The following is a 21,857-nucleotide window of genomic DNA, read 5'->3' on the forward strand; positions in this document are numbered from 1 at the left end:
TTGCTTTTAAAAAAAGAAAAGAAAACACATAACAAATGGCACTTTCAACCACACCGTACGGTTAACACCTGCAACCTGATCTTCGCGACCATCAAATGGAACGAACAGGCGGCAGCAAAACCGATCAGCTGTGAAGCGTTTCGGTCAGATTCCATATCGAGCTGTACATGGCGCCGGCTGTCAAGACATTGGAAAGATAGATCTTTCTTCGAGTATCTTCTTCGCTAACCGTGTTCTTGCTCATGAATACGTCTTCATTATCCCACTGTTTCGCAACATCCAGTGTCAGCAAGCCATACATGTGAGCCTTTGGCGACACACATCATGAACATTATACGTGGAAGAATGGCAAGACCTTTTTTGTACTTCACATCACGATCAACCTTACACAATCCGATCCTCGTCCGTAATGGACGGTACAAACAATACCAAATCTTGGCACAGTGTTTTCTGTTTGCTGAAAACTTCTGACACATAATTCTGTTTGGCAGTGTGTCAACACATTTTACCGAACAAAATACAAAGTACGCTCCTTTTTCGACATAATTAGAGCTTTGCAATACTGTGGACAAGTTTTTCCCAAACCTAGTTTGCGAAATGCTAAAGTTCAACGCGAAGCAAAAAACGTAAAGCTTCCTCTTTTCTGGTTATGTAAGCTTTTATCCGTGTTTTTACTGATTTGAAGCGCTTCGTTTTGGTTTTATTGGCCAATTTCGAACGTTTATCATCTTGTTATGAATTCCAGCAGCATTCGCTTCGGAACGTGATTGCACTCGTGTGCTTACTAGCGTTGATTTACGTGTAGTAGCAGTATTTTTTTTTATTTACGCCTAGTATTGTAACTGCTTCTCGTTCTTCCATTGGTGCTCTTATGTTTATTCATATGGCAGATCGTTTGGATGCGGCTGTTTCAAGTAAGTCGTTAATTTTGTTTGCCTAACCGAATTGATTCAACATTTTATGTACATAATGCATAACACATTTGCACATCACAGCATAAGCTAATATTATATAGTTACAGTTTCTTGATCACTATAAATATTCAAAAAAGTTAATCTAACGAAAATGAAATTGTATAAATTTTATTTTTGCTACTAACAAGGTACTGCAAACATGGAGCTAACCATTAACGATATTAGTAAGCACCTGTAGAAGCTGTTTTAATGCATTTAGAACAGCAAGGACATTTCGTACTGCTTGGTACATGTCGTACAACAACATATTATACTCGACAGTTTGAATATATGTTAACATTCACCGTTATCTGGTTTCACATTGATCTTATTTCGGCTTCGGCAACTCGTTTGCTATTTGTAAGCCGTCTATTTTCGCCTGTTGGTCGACAGCCACACGCCAAATACTAATTTACTCCAAATCGATCCCCTTTTTTCTCATTGCTACTAGCGCATGGCCCAGCAACCGAGAAGAAATTTCCAAAGGGGTAATATGCTCACTATGTACTATACGCACGCAAAAACCACTTTCACCATAACTGTCCGGCAGGCAATGTAAACGCGAACGCTTTTAGGCTGGATACGGCCATCCGAAACACGCGTGCTACAACCGATTGCAACGCAGCATTCAACAGAATTGTGCCCATAATTTACGGCGCACGAAAACCAAACACTAAAGTTCCACGATTTCCCCATGGTAATCGTGTGCCACACGCCAACCAACATTACAACTCTTTTGGTTTTTTGGTAAAGAAATGAGGTTGACTTGAAGGCGAAAAAGGAAGCGATTGCTTCGGTTTTGGTGGTGCTCCAAGGAATTTGCACGGTTCATTGGGTGGGGCAGTAAATTTCAAAACTTTTTAATAGTATTTGCTATTGGGCAGTTTCTAACGCGCAGCAGTCGTGTTTGGTGTTTATATTGGAATGGTATGAATCGGCGAAATATAGAATGTCTATGAAATGAATTCATTTCGATAAAGGATTATGCATTCTGGTAGAATCTTAAATGTTCAGACCATGTTCGAATAATTTAACCGCGTAGAACAACTTTTAGTAGTAGCGAAGATATTTCACTTACAGCATAATTGATGATGAGATCTTTATGAGATCTTTACGAGGTTTGAAACCCCCATTCGTCACATTTTTCTATACGATTAATAGCTCAAAACAATTCCATCATCAATTGGTCTTTTCTTTATCTTCTCATATCATCAATTGTTATATAACTAAATAGCGCTTGTTGAGACTTAAATTGTTGAAAAGAATGGCATTGAATAGTTCCTAAACATAATGCATTGCAGCGCTTATGTAGACTTCGAATAGAATCCATTTTTGCTTACTATAACTCGAAAAAGGTAAAAAGATTCCTCATTCGCTTCAACATGTTCCAGTTCATCTTGAAGAGAATCCAGAAAACGAACTAATTTTACCACGCGTAACCCTGTAATAGCATCATTTGCAACGCTCAGACAGTAAGTTCATGTGCAAATGGTAAAGTTGAAGCCACATATGTGTTTTATTCATGTTCTACTAAAATGTTTCGTGTTAGATTGGAAAGCCTTCCCACTTTTTGAAACATTCCTGAACTACCACAAAATATCCTAGCTCAACTTATCCATTATTCAGAAATGGGTTCAACGATACTTGAATATCAAATAGCATATGTAGATGATGGATAAATATCCTTTCCAACGTTAGCAAATCAAACATCAAACGTTCTAGAAGGTTTAAAAAAAAAACCTTCGAATATTATTGGACAGACAGATGGGAAACAGTGCTATTTATGAGTATTGAAAATCGAGGAAATTGTGGTCAGCATTTACAAGTAAAGATAATGAAAATTTTAGTCAAACAATACTCATGACTCCTTCACAGCCTCTCACTATCGATGTTCATATTACACGCAGAAAAGACAGCATAACAAAGGCTCAGCCCTGTATACATTATACAAACACTTTGCACTGGTTCAGCGCAAACAAAGTCTCGCCCACAAACCAAACTCATTCAATACTGAAAAGGTTACGGCCCACGATCGATTCTACATGAAAGCGATATACGACTTACGCCAGAATGATGATGTCCGTGACTGTGGCCATGGTGGTGCTGCTGGTAGTGTTGGTAATGTAACGGTGCGTGCTGATAGTATCCTTCCACATGCTGATAGTGGGGATGCGGCTGATGATGCTGATGGTGGTGATGTTCGTCCGCTTTCGGGGACAGCGGCAGATGCGTCGGGGCCTTGTGACCGGACGATCCCTTGGTATTCGATATTTCCCGGCTAGCGCTGTGGACGAGCGTGGTCTGGGCGTGGTGGTGCCCATGCCCATGCACATGCCCGTGACTATGGCCATGATGGGTAGGCGGTGATGGCATATTATGCCCACTGTGAGGCAGATGGGACGTATGGGGCACCCCCACCTGATGCCCATGATGATGCGGTACGTGCCCCTGTGAGGCTTCAATCAGCGTCGGCTGAATGTGTGTCACAAATTGGGCCATTCTTTAACCGCCTAACGCACACACACACACTTCTTGTAAACGATGGGAAGAAATGGATCTTTGAATGAGAGCACTATGCGTAACTGCGATTTTAACAAGTGCTGGATTGACTCTAGTAGCTTATCACTGTGTTGTAGCTCTATTTTGTAAGAAGATTGGTTAACAGTAGTATTCCACTGGATGAGCGAATAATGCCCTATGCTAAGGATTTCACGTACATTTATAAATATTAATTTGTTGCACAATGTAAACACACAAATGACGTTCACTTGTTAGTGAACGAGGCGCGGAATGCTTTCCTTGCGGTAAACTACACTAAACACAACACAACGCACTCGTTTCTATTGAATATCTAAAAAGAGAGAAATAAAATAAAACATTTAGAGTTAATGCGATGGAACGCGAGAAGAATATTAGTTATTTAGAAGAGAATTTAAATCTGCCTGTACTGAAACACAAATTGCTAAATTCTTAAAACATTAAAACAAATGAAGTGCAACACATTTTTTAAGAAACATTAAGAAACATCGTTTAATGTTATTAAAAACGTAAGTTTCATATGATAAAAGTTACTTCATTCGCACAATATCGACAACAAGAATGTTTAGTTTGGAACAGATTAAAACCTATTGTTCGCAATTTATTTGCGCTAATCAAGCAAAATTTATTGCCCTTTCTTTCCACTGAAACGAAAACTGAAGTAAACAACACCGTTCGAATGAAGAAAAACCCATCACAAATAACACTCACTTGTGCTCACTGAGAAAGGAAAACGTCCGACCGAGAGGAGGACTGTTCCACCGCATCAGCCGAGTGGCGCCAAAAGGCTGCTGCCCGCAAAAGTGCATGCGAGCGTTCGAAACGCTCCACGCTCCAGTCCCATCGCAGGCCAGTGCCGGATCCTGCGCCGAACGAATCACTACTCCACAGCACACCCAGTTTTCTCCTCTACATGACCTCTACGCAACCATCGCTGTACGGCGGAGTTAGCGCTTGGCGTTACTTGCTGTCGCGTCAATCTACGGCCACCCCGTGCTTCATCTTCATTGCCACCCATTCACATACCACGCCAGCCATTAGTTGTTCGCACTTCCTCAGCCGGATCCGATCCTTCGTATGTTGGCAGTGCGTATGCTTGATCCGAAAGGACGCCCATCCGTGTGTAACGTAATTCTCGCCTACTAAGGCTGCTCCTGAAGCATTGCGCCCAGTTATTTCCATTGCTGCAAGCAACAAACATTTTTTTTCGCTCCCCTTCCCAGGTTATCACGTGATAGCGGAACTAGTGCGTGCGTCCTTGCGGCAGACAGTGGCTGTGGCAGCCGCCGGGAACCAACAGGGATAATAAAACTTAATTTGACTCATAATCATGGAGCCGCTTTCCTCGCGCGGCTGCCTCTATTGCACACCGTTGCGGGGAGGCCCGGGAGTTGGTAATTGGGCCGCCAAACGTAATCCAACGGTACCGAATTTCCGTGAAGTATGCGTGATGAGGGATCGTTTGCAAAATTTTCCTTTTCCTAGTTGCCACAAGCAATTGTCTGCTTGGCACAGAACGCTGGGAAATGGTCGGTCTGTGACGGCGTCGACGGAAGCGTGGAACGGTACCGTTTTGACCCGGTTCCTAACGATTTGCCGTGAAGAGCTTACTAACTTGGCCAAGATTGTGGCTTTGTAGAGCTTATTACATTATCTACACAGCAAGCAAGCACGGGAACAAAGCGAGGAAAATTGTGCATCCAAACCACAACGCGTTATTATTCATCCTTTTTCATTCTAACCAATTCATTACCATTTCACCGTCCGCTTTGTTGTGCGGTGGTTATTAAAAATAAGTTTTTCAGGGGAATGGTTTTACTGGGTTATTTTTAGATCAAGTTTCAAGTTGCAATAAGTCCTGTATGAGTAGCTTAAATAGTTACTATGGTATGATTTCCTCAAAATGGTTTACAACCAAACGACTTACACCGCGTGGAGGAATCTTCAGACGAATTTCATCCCGAATATTGTTAATTTTATATATTTGATTTATCTATTTTCTATTTATGCTTTATGGCGAAATGTTAAGCTAAGTCCCATCTAACATTTTACGATAATTAAATTCATTAGTAGGCCATGCATGGTTCGGCCTGTCAAACATTCGCCTTATCCCGGGCACAAACGGTTAAGATTTTGTTTAATTAAATTATGTCCATTCATTTATATCTTGATGCAACTATTTCAAACGTTAATGTGACGATAAGCACGTATCGGGATGGTGATTTTCCATTCAAATTCTGTTTCAATAAAACAAAGCTGCTCAACAACACGAGAGCGTCGAAATCGAACCGCATTTAACGTGCTTAGTCGAATGAACTTTTAATGAACCGGGTGAGCTGCGTTGCTGCTGCTGCTGTGCAGACAGTATTCAATTCAACCCTATCGACGACGAAGCACACTCGATAGCGTTCCGGCCAGGAAATGGCTATTGCAAATGCATGCGGATGAGCGTGCAAAATTACGTAAACCAACCAACCCTGCTACATCCGGACCAGGCAGCGAGCAAATTGGACCGACTTCCTCCATCACTCACTCCCTGCTGCCTCATCAACGGATCCTTCCTTCCGGGTTGGTGCCGCCGTACCGGGCACTGAAACTTCGTGCTAGGAAACATGCTACATCGGTTCGGTGCACCAGGCGACAATCTGGCGAATTGATCGAATTTCAATGAAACCAACATAAAACATCGCAGCAGCAACGAGGCCGATGGCACACGGGGCGGGTTTTGCATTAGATACATGTGGCGAAAAAAAAGTGGACATTTATATGGGAAACAGCACACTACCGCTACTGCCGAGTATCGGTCGATGGGATAAGTTGAGATGTGATGATCTAAATATAACCAGCCCTGCTCCATCGAAGCGATAACGTTTATGGTCGCTTTAATTAAAGAGCTGAGCAAGCAAACGGGACACAAACCAGACCCGGTCCTTTTTTTTGTTTTACTCGGCAAATTGGTTTTCAATGGCTCAGGCGATTAAATGTGTAGAAGGGAAATTAATTTTCTGCTATCCATGAAACATTTGATAAGTTTTCCGTGTTTTTTTTTTTTTTCAAAAAAAACTTACCAATAAAACATGAAACAAATATTATGACTTGTCAAATTGTGAATATGTGGCTTATGATATTTTGGGAAGGTGATAAAATTAGTCAGTAAACTACAAATAAATTAATTTCAATGACTCGATTATTTGGTCATTCACTTTTATTTTCTATTTAGATATCGGCCCTTAAGCAAAATCTTCAGAGATACGTCGCCTTGTGTGTCTTGTAGGATAAGTAAACATCGCCGTAAGCCGTAGAGGACGACTGTTTCATCTTCTTCTAGACGTAAGAATGTACTCGGTCATAAATGCTATAATTTCTGGCTTACTAGACTTATTTTACTAGCTCACAATCAGACCTTGCTACAACGACGTCGAGTGTAATTATCAAAATTACACTAATAAGCTACAAAAAACACTTCTATATTGCTAGTTCTGTTTGGTTACTTTAGTAGTATATTTCTGATAAACCCATTTTGCTCGCCCAAATCTCATTATTTTAAATGGTGCTATTTGCATTTGCCTAAATCCGCCCTATTGACACGACAAAAAATTAACTTTTAGCTTTATTTAACCGTCTAGACCAGGGATCGGAACACCTTTCACGAATAGGGTCAGAAATAAAAAACAATTTAGAAGCTTCGGGTCAGACACTCCAAACCAATGTTTTAGACACATAAATAGATGATAATCCTTCGAATACCTGCGGAAAGTAAAATACAACGTAACTAATGAGTTGGATTTTAGAATCAAAACCGCATGTGTTCTGAAACGTTGAAGCAATTTTAGTAAGCATTCAGATCGGCCAATAATTAATTGATCGAGATATATTGTGACAGACGATCAAATAAATTTTGTAGAAAAAAGTGGACAAATATGACACAATTAATGTCGATGATGTTTCACAGATATTATGCTAGTATCGTGGTGGCGAGATCTTGTGGTGCTTTACAGGTCTTGAGAGGAAGTTTTTTTATCGGGCTGGGTAAAATCTTTTGGCGAGCTGAATTTGGCCCGTGGACCGCACTTTGCCGACCCCTGGTCTAGACAAGTTTTCAATAGGCTTCCAAGCTGTTTAAGATAATTTAAGCTTATAAAGATCATATTAAATATAATTCAACAGTTATGGTTGCATAATTCAACAATTATTTAAAAGTCTTCAAAAATTCAAATGTAATTATTTAAAAAAAGCTTAATTGCTCAAAACTAAATCAAACAAGAAGATACACAAAGGTGATCATAATGCTCATGATGATGATGATGATGATACCAAGCTGAAAACATATCTTAACCTTAAATAACTGCCACGTTACTGCTAATAATAGATTAATAAAATATTAGAAACTACAATAAATGAAAACTTGCAATAAATTCATAAATCATTTTCACATGAATAACGCAGTGTTTCATTACCACCATGAACATTATTAATGCAATGTTTTAGTAGGTTCAATCTATTTTCAAAGAAAGCCAGAAATGGGAGGCATACACCTTTTGCGGTTGCTGTGCCGGTAAAGAATCAGAATCCAATTTTCGCCTTACTTTATTCTATTCGCACCTTCCACCCATTGCCCTGTAATCAAAAGTGTAATCATTGCTAATGTGGCACCGTAAAAAGGTTTCCTTTTTTTGCATCTGTTTGCAAACGAGTGTTAGCAAAATATTCAACAAACTTGTGCCCATTATCGACAGGTCATGCAAAACAGGCAACCAATTATTCGTCCGTCTTCAACTCGACAGACCCATCCCGGTGACAAAAAAAACTCACAAGCCCCCCCAATACACACAATCACACACACACACACACACACACACACACACAGGTCCCGAGAGAACCTGTTGGATGCGAATATGTGGTACAATCGCTAACAATCCGCTTTCCAGTAGCGGCCAAAAGGAGAAAACAAAACAAAAGCCCCATTGGTATTTCCCATTGGTTTATTGCCTTTGATTATCATCGCGCCCGCTCATAACCGTTCCCGTGCGGTGGAATAAACCATGTTATCAGCGGGAAAGAAAAACAAAACCTAGCGGTATTGTGTTGTGATGCAAAGTGGAAGACGTGCAGCACAAACGTGAAACCGCCGTCCGCTTCATTCATTCGCGTCCACGTACCGGCAAGCTATGCAAAAGCATATCTCGTCAGCCGCCCCGGGATCGGGACGTTTCGCTCGAGAATGACAGCGCGAGAAAACAGGTTTCGCCACTGGAAGCTGTCCGGCCAGAACCGGGATTGAAGATCGGCTGACGGCAACGCTACCGGTCAGTCGTTCGAACGCATCCAACCGCTTAGCAGGCGGTGAACGTTGGTGGACGTCAGCATTTTTGTGCGGAACGATACCCACTGTACCAGCGGTAACGATGGGAACGCCCGTGCGGAGTGTTTTAGTGCTGTGGTTGGTCGCGTGCCTGAACCTCACAGTCGCGCAGTGTGCGTACATGTTGCGTTTAAAGTTTGCTCAAGTGTGTTTATGTATCAAATTTCTTCAGATCTTTCCAGCTGTCAGAGTCCGGATGGCGAACAGGGTACCTGCGTGCTGGTACGCGAATGTCCCTTTGCCCGCGCGTTGCTAACGAAGCAGAAACATTCGAACAATGACATACGCTATCTGGAGGCGATACGATGCGGTACGCTCGAAACCAAAGCACTTGTGTGCTGCAATGCGCCGAACATCACAAAAACGGACAAACCGGTTGAGGCGGAAACGATTGCCGAACTGGTCGAAAATCGGTTCAGCACACCGGAGGAGAAAAAAGGTTTGCTGCCGACGGTGTGCGGTGTGGACACGTATCGAGGCCCGGTCCGGGGCGAGTTGGCTTATCTGTTCCATTTTCCATGGAATGTCCTGATTCAACACCGAACGAAAGGTAAAGGTTCATTAGCGTTGTCATTGATCGAGCAGAAAACGTTGAGTTCATTACCCAGCAATATTCTAGTTGCTCTTTTTGTGTAGAAAATTATTAACAGATTCGTTCTATAGAAACTTTCTCATTTAAAATATTTTGTTTAACTTTACGAGTTTGAATGTGAGCAACGATGTTTCTTGCTAAAATTAAAACACCTGAAGCAGGGCTACATCTAGGAAAACTATCAACATTAATCGCATATTAACATTTTCCAATAATTATTTGCCCAAAACTTTGTAACTTCCCCTAACTAAATGATTTTCTACATGGCGCCAACCTCACTCTCACTCATGCTTGCAGATGGTGAGAATCGTTTCCATTGCGGAGGATCGTTAATTAGCGAGCGATACGTAATCACTGCAGCCCGCTGCATTATGGGAATTAAAAAAACCTGGACAATGTGAGTGATGAATGTGCGAATTGCCCTTCCGACCTTAAATAACAAAACAACTTCCACGCTCCCTTCATTGCAGCGTGTCCGTGCGGGTGGGTGATTGGGATTTGCAAACCGATCCCGACTGTACCACGATTGCGGATAACAATGAATGTACCGTCCCGGTGCAGGATATTGCCATCGAAAAAATTACCGTACCTTCCAACTACACCGGGACCGGATCGCCGGCCGTGAAGCAGGACCTCGCACTGCTACGCTTGGCACGCAAGGTGGCATTCGACGAATCAGTCGCACCGATTTGTTTACCATTCAAGGCGGCATCGTGGACAAACTACAACCCCGAAAGTGACTATTTCTATGAAAGCGGCTGGGGTAAAACACCCGACGGTAGGTTAACACTGGCGTTAATCCATCATTCATACATACGACAGTCGAACTAGCTAACGTGCTAACGCTTTCCTCCGCAGCTACTGGTGGCAGTGATAGCAAATGGAACTATGCCTCGGTGGGTGTTTCGCGTGCGGTTTGCCGTACCCAGTACCCACACGCCAGCATAGATGAGGAAAACATTTGCGCCAAACCGGTGCGTGATCAGCACACATGCAGAAGAGATACGGGCGGTCCACTGATGCATTTCCACACGGATAACGCCTGGTATCTGATGGGCGTCGCCAGCATCCAGAAGGAATGTGCCATCACCGGGGAACCCGCGGTCTACACGAACGTAGCCGCCTTTACCGATTGGATTGTTGACAATCTCGAACCGTAGGAATTACGTTGCTGATGCGTCATGTGTGTAAAGAGTGTACAACACCCAACGCATTGTTTGCTTTTCTTTTTTAAATTGAATTAATTAAAACTTTTACAATCCCGCATCGTTCGCAATGTATTGTACCGAGAAATGCAGAATAAAAAGTCTATGAAAATGTGAAACAAATGTAAGAAATGTACGGTGCCCACCTATGTTACATCTACCATTTTATTTACTCCAAAAAGGCCAATTTAAATAACGTTTACTGCAGCGGTAACGTTGCTCTTGCAGGCCAATCCACGGTCCCCCCCGTTTGCCGCAGACCGTCTTTAAAAGCCAGTAACAATTTTATGGCCCTACCATTTAAGCCGTATCGTTAACCGTACGGTAGATATCGAGCAAATCGAGACACGCATTCCAAGCGCCGTACACTTTGGGAACTCCCGGCACCAGGGCTTCAGGGCCTTATCGGTCTATACTTCCGCTGCATTAGTCAAACTCTTGAGGTACAGCAAATTGCGACTTTCCCTCCAAAACACCACACCATGCGAGGTGCCGATTGTGCTGTAAAAAGCAAAACCCAAACAACACAGCGCACTTTTATCGTTTCATGCATTCCACGCTGAGTTCTCGGTGGCCGGGGCCCTGTATTTTAACGATCCTTGGTCCACCGGTTCGCGCTCTACCTGTTTACCACAAAACACCTGCACTAATCGGCCAACATTCAAAACTCGCGCTAACGCAAAACTGGCGCATTTATCAGGAAGATTAATTTCAGATATTGCATAGACTTTAACCACGCGGAGGAATCCTGAAACGGCTTTCGCGTACCGCTTGTTTACAGTGGTCCACTGCATGATCGCACATCGCGATGATCGTAAACATGTGATTTCTACCTCGCTACTGTTTCAATCACTAACCCGATCGTGCGCTCGGCAGTGTGTGTGTGGTATGCGGTTTGTTCGTGTGCGGTCAATCACTTTGCATTAATTTTCACACAATTCTATTTCCAGCGCGCTATACCCCGTAGTACATTTCTCATGGTGGGATGCATGAGGTTGCAATTAATTCCACCACACACATTTTGACAGTGTCACACGTGCAATCGAAAGGGGGTGTAATTTAATCGGTCTGGTTTCCAATTGCAATGAATCTTTCCCTTTTTAAGGTCAAAATATTTTACCATTAAATATAAATTATTCCAAAAAATTGTATTACGATTTAATTGTTTATTTTTTTATAATTTAGCTTGTTACCTTTCCTCAATAAATATTGAACAATAAAATCTATTCCCTTTTCGATTGGTGCAAACACAGAAAGAAGCAAAACGGAATGCTCATTTTATGTAAATATTACCGTCCCAAGCATCAGTTTTACCGGTCCAAGCAACGCATCAATTAAGAATCTTTTCCGTCGTCTCAAAACTTACACCAACAATCACGAAGTAGGAACACTTTGAAATGAAGAAACAGCTAATAAAATGCTCGCTAACCCGCGGACCCCAAACCGTTGCGTGCTTGGTTCACTGCAGTTCGGTCAAAAAGCATCCCCTAATCCGGCCTCGAACCGCATAAAGCCACCCAGCGTGAGAAGTCGTCGCGCTGTTGAAAGATGTGCGAGCCGAAGGCTAATATGAAACTGCCTGCGATTTGAGTAAACGCTACCCACGAAATGAAACGAACGGAACGGATGAAACGTTGAAAGCATCGTCTTGGTCGTTGAAAGTTAAAACGTCTTGGTTGGTGCGAAAAACCGAAAATCCGGGCCAGCAAACAAAATGAGAAACAGGGTCGCCCCTTGCCCGATTGTGGTTTTTCCAAGCCAGCGGAGTAGTCATATTCACGGCTTTTTTTGTTTTGTTTCAACAGATTCTAACAAACTTATCGCTGTTTTTCCATGTGAAGAAGGTGCCCTGAGTTCTTAAGTAAGTTCCAATTTACCTGATGGTTTTTTTTTTTTGCTTCACTTCGCATACTATTTTTAAATAAGGATGGAATCGCTCTAGGGCATTTGCTTGCTTACATTAGCCACGTATTAAGCATATTTTCCGAAAAAGAAACGGTCCCACCATACTGTTGGAAACGGGTATTGACAAACGCCTCCGGCCTCCGGCATGTAAACTGTCAGCAGCTTACGAAAGTTAGCGAAACCCTAAATGGGGAAAATATTTTAAAATTTCCACCCCAAAACTTTTCGGTCACAACAATTTTGGGCCAACTCTCGGTCGCTTTCTGAGGAAGGACACTGATAACACCACACCAAACGGCCAGCGACAAGCTTACACGGTTTGGTTGTGTTGTACGAAGCTGAACAATTTCCTTCTGTTTCCCAATGGAATGTCGCTAACTTCTCACTACCATTACATCCTTTTGCAAACATTTCATTGCAACTAGCCCTGAGCCCTGAGCCCTGAACTGAGAAGAAAAACATGCACACACACACACACACACAACGCTGTACGTTTGCCTGGTAAGGATTACGTGTGGCCATTTATCACACCTTTACCGCGGGAGGAAAAAAACCCTACCTCCCCCAAAGCGCGCCTTCGTAAATAACGTGATCACGTCCTCCCAATCCCGGAAGCGTCCTATCAATCAGCGAGATTATCAGCGAGCTCTCACTGTTTATACCCATTTTAATACACCACAATCGAGTAAACGGTACGTATTTGCCCGATAAACCACCTGGTACCTACACTTCCGAAACCCGCTGGAACGTCGCGCAGTTGAGAAACAAAACTTTCACAGCACTTTCTTCATGCACGCTTACAGTGTCAGCTTTTTGTCACGCACGAGATACACGCGTACCAAAATGGAGGGCAAAATGCGCGCACGATGCACGCGATCACTCACGGTCCGAGTTTGAAGACGGAATGACGACGACTGTGACGACTTCGGTCTAGCGAACGACCAGACGCTCTTGATTCCTGCATGCTCGACGAAGGTACGACCGCCCGTATTGTCCGCACCTTGTCGGTTTCGCATCCGCTCACGCCCACGCACCCATAAACGCGCATTATTTCCATTCTCCAGGGGACCAGGGGACGGAGACGGAGGCGAGTGAGAGTCTCCACCCGCATGGAGATGTATCGCCTATGATTACTAGCTTCGGGTAACCGCTCGGCTGGTGCGACGTCGCACGCGATAGAATCAGCGTCGCAACAATCGACTGCTCTGCGTGGCGTCCGAATCACCGAGGCACAGCAGGAGGGTGCGTGTTGGGAAGACGCCTGTTACAAGAAAACGGTGAAGAAGTCGTGTCGGACGCCTTGAAGGCGCCTTTCGAACGATACGATTAAAGACAAGCGTCCTCCAGTGTACGGGAAATGTGTAGTCCCTTCACAAACGATTACGGTGAGAAAAAGAGAGCGCCATTGGAAAGAGTCTCCGTATGTCAGAGAGTGTGTGTGTGCCTGTGTGTGGCGACCGTAGACATGAGAAACATTCACGTTGCATCGGGAAAACAGTGGCAAAACCTCTCCCGGAATGTAATGCAACACAACCGCCAGGGCTGATAGTGGACCTGTCGAACCCCCCACCCAGTGGAAAGTTACAAAAGATTTTCCCAAGATTTGCACATGAAGCTTGATCGGTTTTATTCTCTTTCTCTATCTGGTTCTTAATATTAGTAGGATTTGTTTGTCTGGTGAATGGCAATCGAGAAAGAATTTGCTAACCTGCCAAATGGCCAACGTTTCCCGCATACTAGATGTGGAGTGTATTGGTACGGTTGTTGGTAAGTCTTTTGGATGTTGTTCGTTAAAAATGAAAAGCTTTGCAGAACAACACGTGATTCTCTCTAGTCGATGCTGGTATAAGTTTTAAAGAGGAATGTTTTGAAGTATGTTTTTCTACGTGAAAACTTTATCGTACATTAATTTGATACAAAGCAAGCTACACATTTATGTTAATTGCTAAATTATGCGCAAATCAATGGAGACGCCTGGTGTTTGATAATGGAGACGCAAAACGTGAACAGTGATTGTCAAGTGATATCATGAGCAAACAAAACAAAATACGAAATTTCAAAATCGAAATAAATAAAAACACTTTTTGAAATTACTTACCAAAACAACCAACAATAATCTGTAAGTAAAAATAAAAGTACATTTTAATTAACATTCATTATCAAAAATTGTACTTCCATATGTTCTTGCCAATTTTCACAAATACATCCGACAAATATCTGGTACGGGAGCGAAAACAATTTTTTTACTACGATTTTTCCACAATTTAACCACTCCACCCTTTCTGATGTGTCACGCAATATAAAAAAAAATCCCTCCCGATCGTGCAACAAACGCACTCACGAAACCTGGCTGTGTCACATACATTCCGAAGCCACCGAAATCGCCGAGCCCGAATGTATCCGCCGCAAACGAGCGCGTTGATCGGTTTCGGTAGCTTTTACATTCGGTTTGTTTGTGCCTTCTACTATCGTCACCCGTAATGTATCAGGGCTCATGTTTTGGGGCCGACCACTTGCGTCCCGGGGTACTGAGACCTCGCAAAACCAAACAGTTTTGCAAGCGAAGGACAGCGACTCCACGGCGTTCGGTTCCATCTGGTGCACATCAACATTTCGTCCGGGTGGGTAGGAAACGAATGCACAAACAGCTGACCCTTTGGTGGATACACCGTCCCGTTTCGGTCAGCGTTTGCGTATTTGTTTTAAAATGTCGTCAAATCACGTGGTTACCAAAATCCGCTACGCTACCGTGCGATGGAATAAATAACAAAAAATAACGTCTTTATGGAACGTTTCATAGCTTTTAATTTCAAGCGAAATGTTTTACTTTTGCCAACTTTACTTTATCTGAGCACTTACAAACGACAATGTAATTTTTTAGATTTCTAATATAAGAGTAAGTACGAAAGGCACAGTATTGTCTAGCAAAAGATGAAGGTCGTTCGAAGGTTACGCAACGCTATCGTTATCGCACCCTTGGGTGGGATTGTTTCTTGTGTTCTGGAAAAGATTAGGCAGGAATAGAACAGAAACTGAACTGAACTGAAAAATAAATTACTTCCGGGAAATAAACAGTTCCTCCTTTTATGGTCTGGAAGATTCTGGAAAAGTGATAGTAATGCTACCAGCATTTAATGTTAATTTCGATAACTAAACACACTCCAACAGTAACATCCGATAGGAATGATTTTCTTCATATCTAATTCATTATCTTTATCCACTTCACAATCGATTACAAACACTACAAACATTAGCCAAACAACAAACAAGCTGTTTCAGATAAGTTCCATACTTGGTATTGACATGTTTTTCTATTCTCAAATGTAACTGCTCAAATCGACAGTAAACTCAAGAACGCGTCCAGTTAACATATGTACAATGTGTAGTGGAACAAGAGAGCAGAACAGAAGGAAAAAAGCATTTCGCACTTCAGAACTTGGTACCAGCGCTATCATCAGCAAGCATCGAATCAAAACAATCTTCATCGTTCAGTTCAGCTGGCCCGTAACCGACATCGTGGAGTCCGTACGTCCCATTGCCCCGGGCATGAAAAGCGTTTCAACAAAATTTGCATACACTCTATACGGGTTAGAACAGTACCGAAAACAGTTTTCCTTAGACAGCAGCAGAAGGGGAGCAAAAAAGCCAAGCTGGACAATTTGCCCTTCTCCTCGGATGTGATGCTTCTTTAAAGCGGAATTCCACTGTGATTGTTTTGCATAAACGGCTCAATTTGCTGCGACTTGTACACCACTCAGAACGTAAAAACACGCGAAAACAATTAGCAAGATGGCGGTGAAAGTGGTTGGAGAATGTGCCTTTCAAGACGATTGGAATATTATTTCAATGAAAAAAAGATCTTAAAACACTAGACGCGATATCCAATTGAGCGAGTTTTTGCTAATTTGCTTTAACGATTTGTTTAGTTTCCCATTCACAATTGTAATGGGAGTGATAAAAAATAGAACATCCAACAGTTTCCCATGACAGCTTTTGTACGTGTTTTTGAATAAAAACATTATAGAACACAATACGAAAGTACAGGCAAATAAGATATGACATCATGACTCAAACTGATGTCTTATAATTTATCTCCACATTTATAATAATAAAGCTTGAGCACAGAGTCAAATACCTCCTTTCAACAATATGAACGTTACTAAATCAGAAACATTTGAACCAAAATTTGATGTACCTATAGAAAACAGAAACATTTCAACCAAAATTTGATGTACCTATAGGTCGGGACGGGCCGGTGGTGTATTGGTAACGGCGTCGGTCTACACAAGACAGGACAGGTCTAAAATCCCATCTCGACCAATCCCTTGTTGCAAAGACTAGCTATCCGGCTACGTGGTAAAATTAACTCTAGTAAGCCAGAAATGACAGGCATGACGTAGTAGGTCGTTACGCCACAAATAGAGAGAGAGAGAAAGTAGAAAATTTTAAAATACTTCACCATAAGCTTGGATAAACGCATTATCTTCAAATCACGCAAGGTCATTTGCTAAAGCTAAAAACCCTTTTTAATACTTAAGCTCAATGTTACATATGTTACTATAATTACCTTAGAAAAAAATATTAAAACAAGACTCAAAGAGAAAATTAGATCGTTACTGTTACACAAAAACTAAAACCAACCTTACTTTTACTTGCTCTAAAACAACCCTACAAATTTCCGAAAGGAAAATATGAAAAATAAATTATTAACGTGGTTGTAGTAGTGTTCCTTGAGCAAAAATGTAGTAGTAGTGATATCATTTAAATTTAAAACAACTGATAGAGTAGGTACATTATAATAATAATGCTTTCATACTATATCGGGCAAATAAAATAGTTAACACTCGGTTATGTAAGCAACAAAACAAAGGAAAATTACTGTGTTACTTCTAGAAATTGTAAACCATAAAGATGAAATTTAGTTTAGCAGCTAAGTAATTCATAAGTTTCCAATTTTGTTTTCTATAATTTTATCTTATGTTAAACTAGTACTTAACACATCTCGAAAAAACTACTAGCTTAGACCGGGAGGCTAATGGTTTAATTTTATAAATTAGATTCGCACAATACATAAATGAAAGCAGACATCCATGCTCGTTTCCGGCTCCGGCAGACAATGCAATTCAAACAGCGACCGCAAAGGATGATACGACAATGACTGTGTTCATTTCCCAGCTTTTTCGTACACCAACGAATCAAAAGCTAACTAAAAGTGCACAAATAAAAAGAATTGCATCATAACGCATTGTCCTTGATGTGCTTGGTAGGAAGATTCTCCATCCTTCCAACGTCCTTGCCGTACCTTTCCTTTGCCCATGCGGTATCCTTGGTGGCTTGTGCAGTGCACACAGTCCTTTTGTTAACTATAGCATCGTTTGCTCATCCCCACCGTTTAGCAACCCACAGCAAGCGCGGTTAGGGTTAGTGGTTTTCGTTTACTGTTTGTGTTCCTGGATTTCTACTCAAACGGTGCCATAAATCCGCGGCCCATTTAACGCAATGTAAACGTGGTTAATAAAGATGTGTCGAAGGATGAATGAAATGATACCTTATGTGTTCGCTTCCCACCAACATGGAACCATGATTTTAGCTGCAGGAATGCCACTGTTTTTTTAATGTTTTCAATCTAGGACATAGTTACATTATTTTAGTTTTTAACCTTAAGTTTAAGTTTTTAACAACCGCTCCGCGCTAAAACCGGTCTTGACCCGCTGCAGAAGTCCTCTAAACTGTTTAAGGTCGTACAGCGTCGTCTGCCAAGCTACAATCCCTGCCTTTCTGGCGGACGGCAACGCCATCGACGCCACTACTCCAGCGATAGTGAAGCGCATTACAATTGCCAATTGTATACTTACCTTTATTCAATGTACCATATACCACAAGCCAGCCACCGTTGGATCGGTAATGTTCACGCGGTGAAAAGAAGTGTAATACGCCCGTTTCAAACTGTTCGTTTGGAGGCGTAAATGTGTAAAAAAGAAAGGCTTAAATAAGAGATTGACAGCATTAAGTGGTTAATAAGAGATTGACAGCCATTAAGGATTAACCGCAAGGGGGTTATACTCTTTACAACAGGGACTGCAGTACCTATGCAATAAGCAAAAGTAGCATTTTATAGTTTTAAATTTTTTTTTCATTTCAGTAAAGATTGATATTTTGAAGAAAGTAATTTGTGGTGTCATACAGTTCAAGCAGGTGGACTGATGATTTTTGAAAATAAATAATTCTTATACTACGGTCTTTTCTTCAATTAATTATATAAAGCCTATAACATAAATCATAATACAATTTCTATGTATATTTCAAGGTAAACATTGAAATATTTCCATCAACTCGTCTTGCTGCACTTCTTTTTGGTGAAAACACAAAGCAAAAGGAAAGCTTTGTGACTATCATTCATCGCTCTCATTCCATACCTACATCCAAATGTTCCAATCACAAACAGAACGACTTGCTGATTGGAAGATGTTAGATAAGGAGAAAGGTAAATTAACTTCCTACACTTCACAGTTTCTTTGTTCCTGGTCATTCTGCTTTCTTTGTTCGTCAGTTGCAAGGTTGTTTTTTTTAATACAAATTACATTTTTAGATGAAAATGTGACTCAAATATATTTATGACTATATTCTAGTTAGGGAGCGTTTTAATACCATTGAAACTCTCATATCGTTAATATGCCTAATTCCCTTTCAAATTTTGAACTGTTGGAAATTTCAGAATGATTTGTATAATGAACAATGCGTCGTAATTGTTCCTCATCGAAAAACTTAAAAACATGATTTAACAAAGTTAAATTACAATTAACTAACTATGTGTAGCTATTTCAACGCAGTCTCATCGAATGCGATACGATCCTCGATGTGTCACGTGCAAAACATCACAACACAGCGTAGATGACGTTATCGCGAGGCGTATGCCATGCTGCATCGGCATTAGGATATAGGATTGGATTCATTCTTGAATTTGCATCCGACGAATTGTATAAAAATGACTCGCGTAATTACAGCAATAATGGCATAATATTATATGATCTTGGAAAGAAAAATTTACAACTAGCAAGCACTTGTGTGAAAGGTACCGTCAACCGTCTTTTACATTATGTAATTTCCTAGTGTTGTACAACACTTGAAAAACGTAGAACTTATAGTTCTACTAATTATCGAAATTCAAACAATATTTTACAACGATCCTCAAGGCCAAAAAAATACTTATTATTTTGTATTTTTATTGATTTATTTATTTATTTATTTATTTATTGATTGATTTATTTATTTATTTAATTATTTATTTTTAAAAACTTTGCAGTAGCAGCTATGGGAGCGATAGAGAGAATTAAAGGTTTGCCAATCTCTACATCTATCGCTATTGCATTTTCCCATGACTCGAAGAACGTTATTTAGGCGAACGTATGATTTACGAGTGGTACATCCGGAACAGGCACACGTTTATGACTTGCATATACCGGTCCCACAGACACCGAATGTCCTGATTGTCGCGCGGCACCTCCAAATCCAACACGCACTGTGTCATACACTGCATAAACATCTGTACTTGATCTCGAGTCCAACCGTTCTGCTTCCATGGTTCGATCAATCGTTCCGTCATCTCAACAAACAACAGCCTTAGCTCTCGTGTTCGATGTAAATTGCACGCAATCATGATGATGGCACGGTAGTATGAGCGGAAATTGTTCTCCACCTCCTGGTACGCTCGCTCCAACAGGGTAGGTTTCAAACGCATCGATACCAAACTTTAACAATCAACAAATCAATTAAATGCTTAATTCCATCCATAGTCAATAACTTACTGCTTAATTTCCTTCTCCTTGTCCAGTAAATACCGGATCTCGCGTAAGTCCAGCAGAAATTCTTTATCCATTTCGGTGTCCAAATAGTCTGCACCCGAATGTTGATAAGTATACGTCCAGAAAGTCATTAAAGCCTACAATTAAACCAAATGTGAACAAATAGAACCGTGCAATGAACCGTGAATAGTGAACCGTGCGCGTAGCTCATCAACACTAACCTGTGCACATTCGTAAAAATCCTTAAAATTAAGATATTGCAGCTTTCGCTTGGTTGTTTCAAAACGCAGACAGGCGATAAACACGACTGCCGCATATTTTTGTGCCAGTTCCTCCGGCAGTAAGAACTGTTGACGGATATTGCTCGCCAAATTACCTTGCGTTTCTTCGACGGCTTTAAATATTCGTTTCACATTGTCAAACTGCCTTCTGCAAGACTTCAAGCGTACGCCCGTCTTGTCGGCCACCTCGTCTAAATCTTTACGGTTACGTGCATTCAGTTTTTTACCAAACAGCTCCCGTGCAACCGTATCGTCAAGTGAATAATAACGTTCGATGAGCAGCGAACGGTCCTGGGGGCATATCTGAAACGTGAGCTGCTCCGCCAACTTCGGAGGAGCGTGCAGAAATTTTTCCAGCATTGCGTAGGTACGATAATGATCCTGCACGTCCGACGCAATCAATTCTGGAGGAACGTCGGCAAATATGCCACCTTTCTGCTTCAGTAATGCTACCGCTTCCATGACTGAAACGAATCAGGCAAGACAGAGTGAGCCATCGAAACAACACATGAATCACAACTTTTTTACTCACATGTGTTACCTTCTACCCATAGTTGATAAATTTCCGCATCGATAATCGTATAGTTACTGATAAAAACATCCACATTTACGTCCGCATACATAGTTCTATTGGAGATTTCTTCTAATTTATAAAACTTGCACGATTACAACTTCCAAAATATTTGCAGTGTTTTGATTTCGTTTTGTTGACAGCCGCTACAGCTGCTCATGAGTGTGTGTGCGTGTGTGCGATATTGTATGGAGAGAATACCCATGTAACAATTTTCGCACAGCATACAGCAGGTGTAAAAAACGCTTCGTTTCGTTAAAATCGATTTTAAAATGCACCTCTGGTCAGCAATTATTTAAATGCTATCCCGAGCGATCGAAAATTAAATCATAAATGAATTAATTCAAATGAAGAGGTTTAAAAAAGACCGAAGCATGATATTTTTAAACAAGTTATACTTCAACAAACCTTAACTTAACTCACGTTAAAGTTGGTAGTCATGTTGAACGAATGAAATACTTGTAATAAACGATTGCATCAAAATATGCATTCGTTTTTCCAAGCAATTATTTTCGTACCCATACAGAGTTATTATTTGAAAATATCTTCCTACAGCAGACAGCGCCATCTGGTGCGGGGTATGGGTAACAAATCGCAATAATGGAAATGATTTTCATTGCTACACAAATTATTTCCGAACAAACTGTG

At 41.3% G+C, this 21,857-nt stretch overlaps 3 protein-coding genes across 3 annotated transcripts in view; 1 reads left to right on the plus strand and 2 right to left on the minus strand.

Moving 5' to 3' along the window:
• LOC128310385 (ankyrin-3-like) overlaps positions 1 to 3,452 on the minus strand; it is a 29,355-nt gene extending 25,903 nt beyond the window's left edge. Inside the window, exon 1 of the mRNA XM_053047009.1 lies at positions 3,018 to 3,452. Coding sequence (XP_052902969.1) covers positions 3,018 to 3,452 — 435 coding nt within the window. The remainder of the gene's footprint in view (positions 1 to 3,017) is intronic.
• Positions 3,453 to 8,845: 5,393 nt separating this feature from the next.
• On the plus strand, positions 8,846 to 10,713 carry LOC128297637 (CLIP domain-containing serine protease B4). Its single transcript, XM_053033318.1, has 5 exons — positions 8,846 to 8,966; positions 9,026 to 9,403; positions 9,743 to 9,842; positions 9,916 to 10,223; positions 10,304 to 10,713. The coding sequence occupies exons 1-5, from the start codon at positions 8,897 to 8,899 to the stop codon at positions 10,603 to 10,605; spliced, it is 1,158 nt and encodes a 385-aa protein (XP_052889278.1). The 5' UTR covers positions 8,846 to 8,896; the 3' UTR covers positions 10,606 to 10,713.
• Positions 10,714 to 19,858: 9,145 nt separating this feature from the next.
• On the minus strand, positions 19,859 to 21,310 carry LOC128297806 (acidic fibroblast growth factor intracellular-binding protein). The gene is made up of 4 exons (XM_053033505.1): positions 21,171 to 21,310; positions 20,579 to 21,102; positions 20,361 to 20,494; positions 19,859 to 20,303 (listed from the first exon to the last, which is right to left on the minus strand). The coding sequence occupies exons 1-4, from the start codon at positions 21,259 to 21,261 to the stop codon at positions 19,967 to 19,969; spliced, it is 1,086 nt and encodes a 361-aa protein (XP_052889465.1). The 5' UTR covers positions 21,262 to 21,310; the 3' UTR covers positions 19,859 to 19,966.
• Positions 21,311 to 21,857: the final 547 nt, after the last annotated feature.

This window comes from Anopheles moucheti, chromosome 2 (assembly GCF_943734755.1).
Source record: "Anopheles moucheti chromosome 2, idAnoMoucSN_F20_07, whole genome shotgun sequence".
Lineage (NCBI taxonomy): Eukaryota > Metazoa > Arthropoda > Insecta > Diptera > Culicidae > Anopheles > Anopheles moucheti.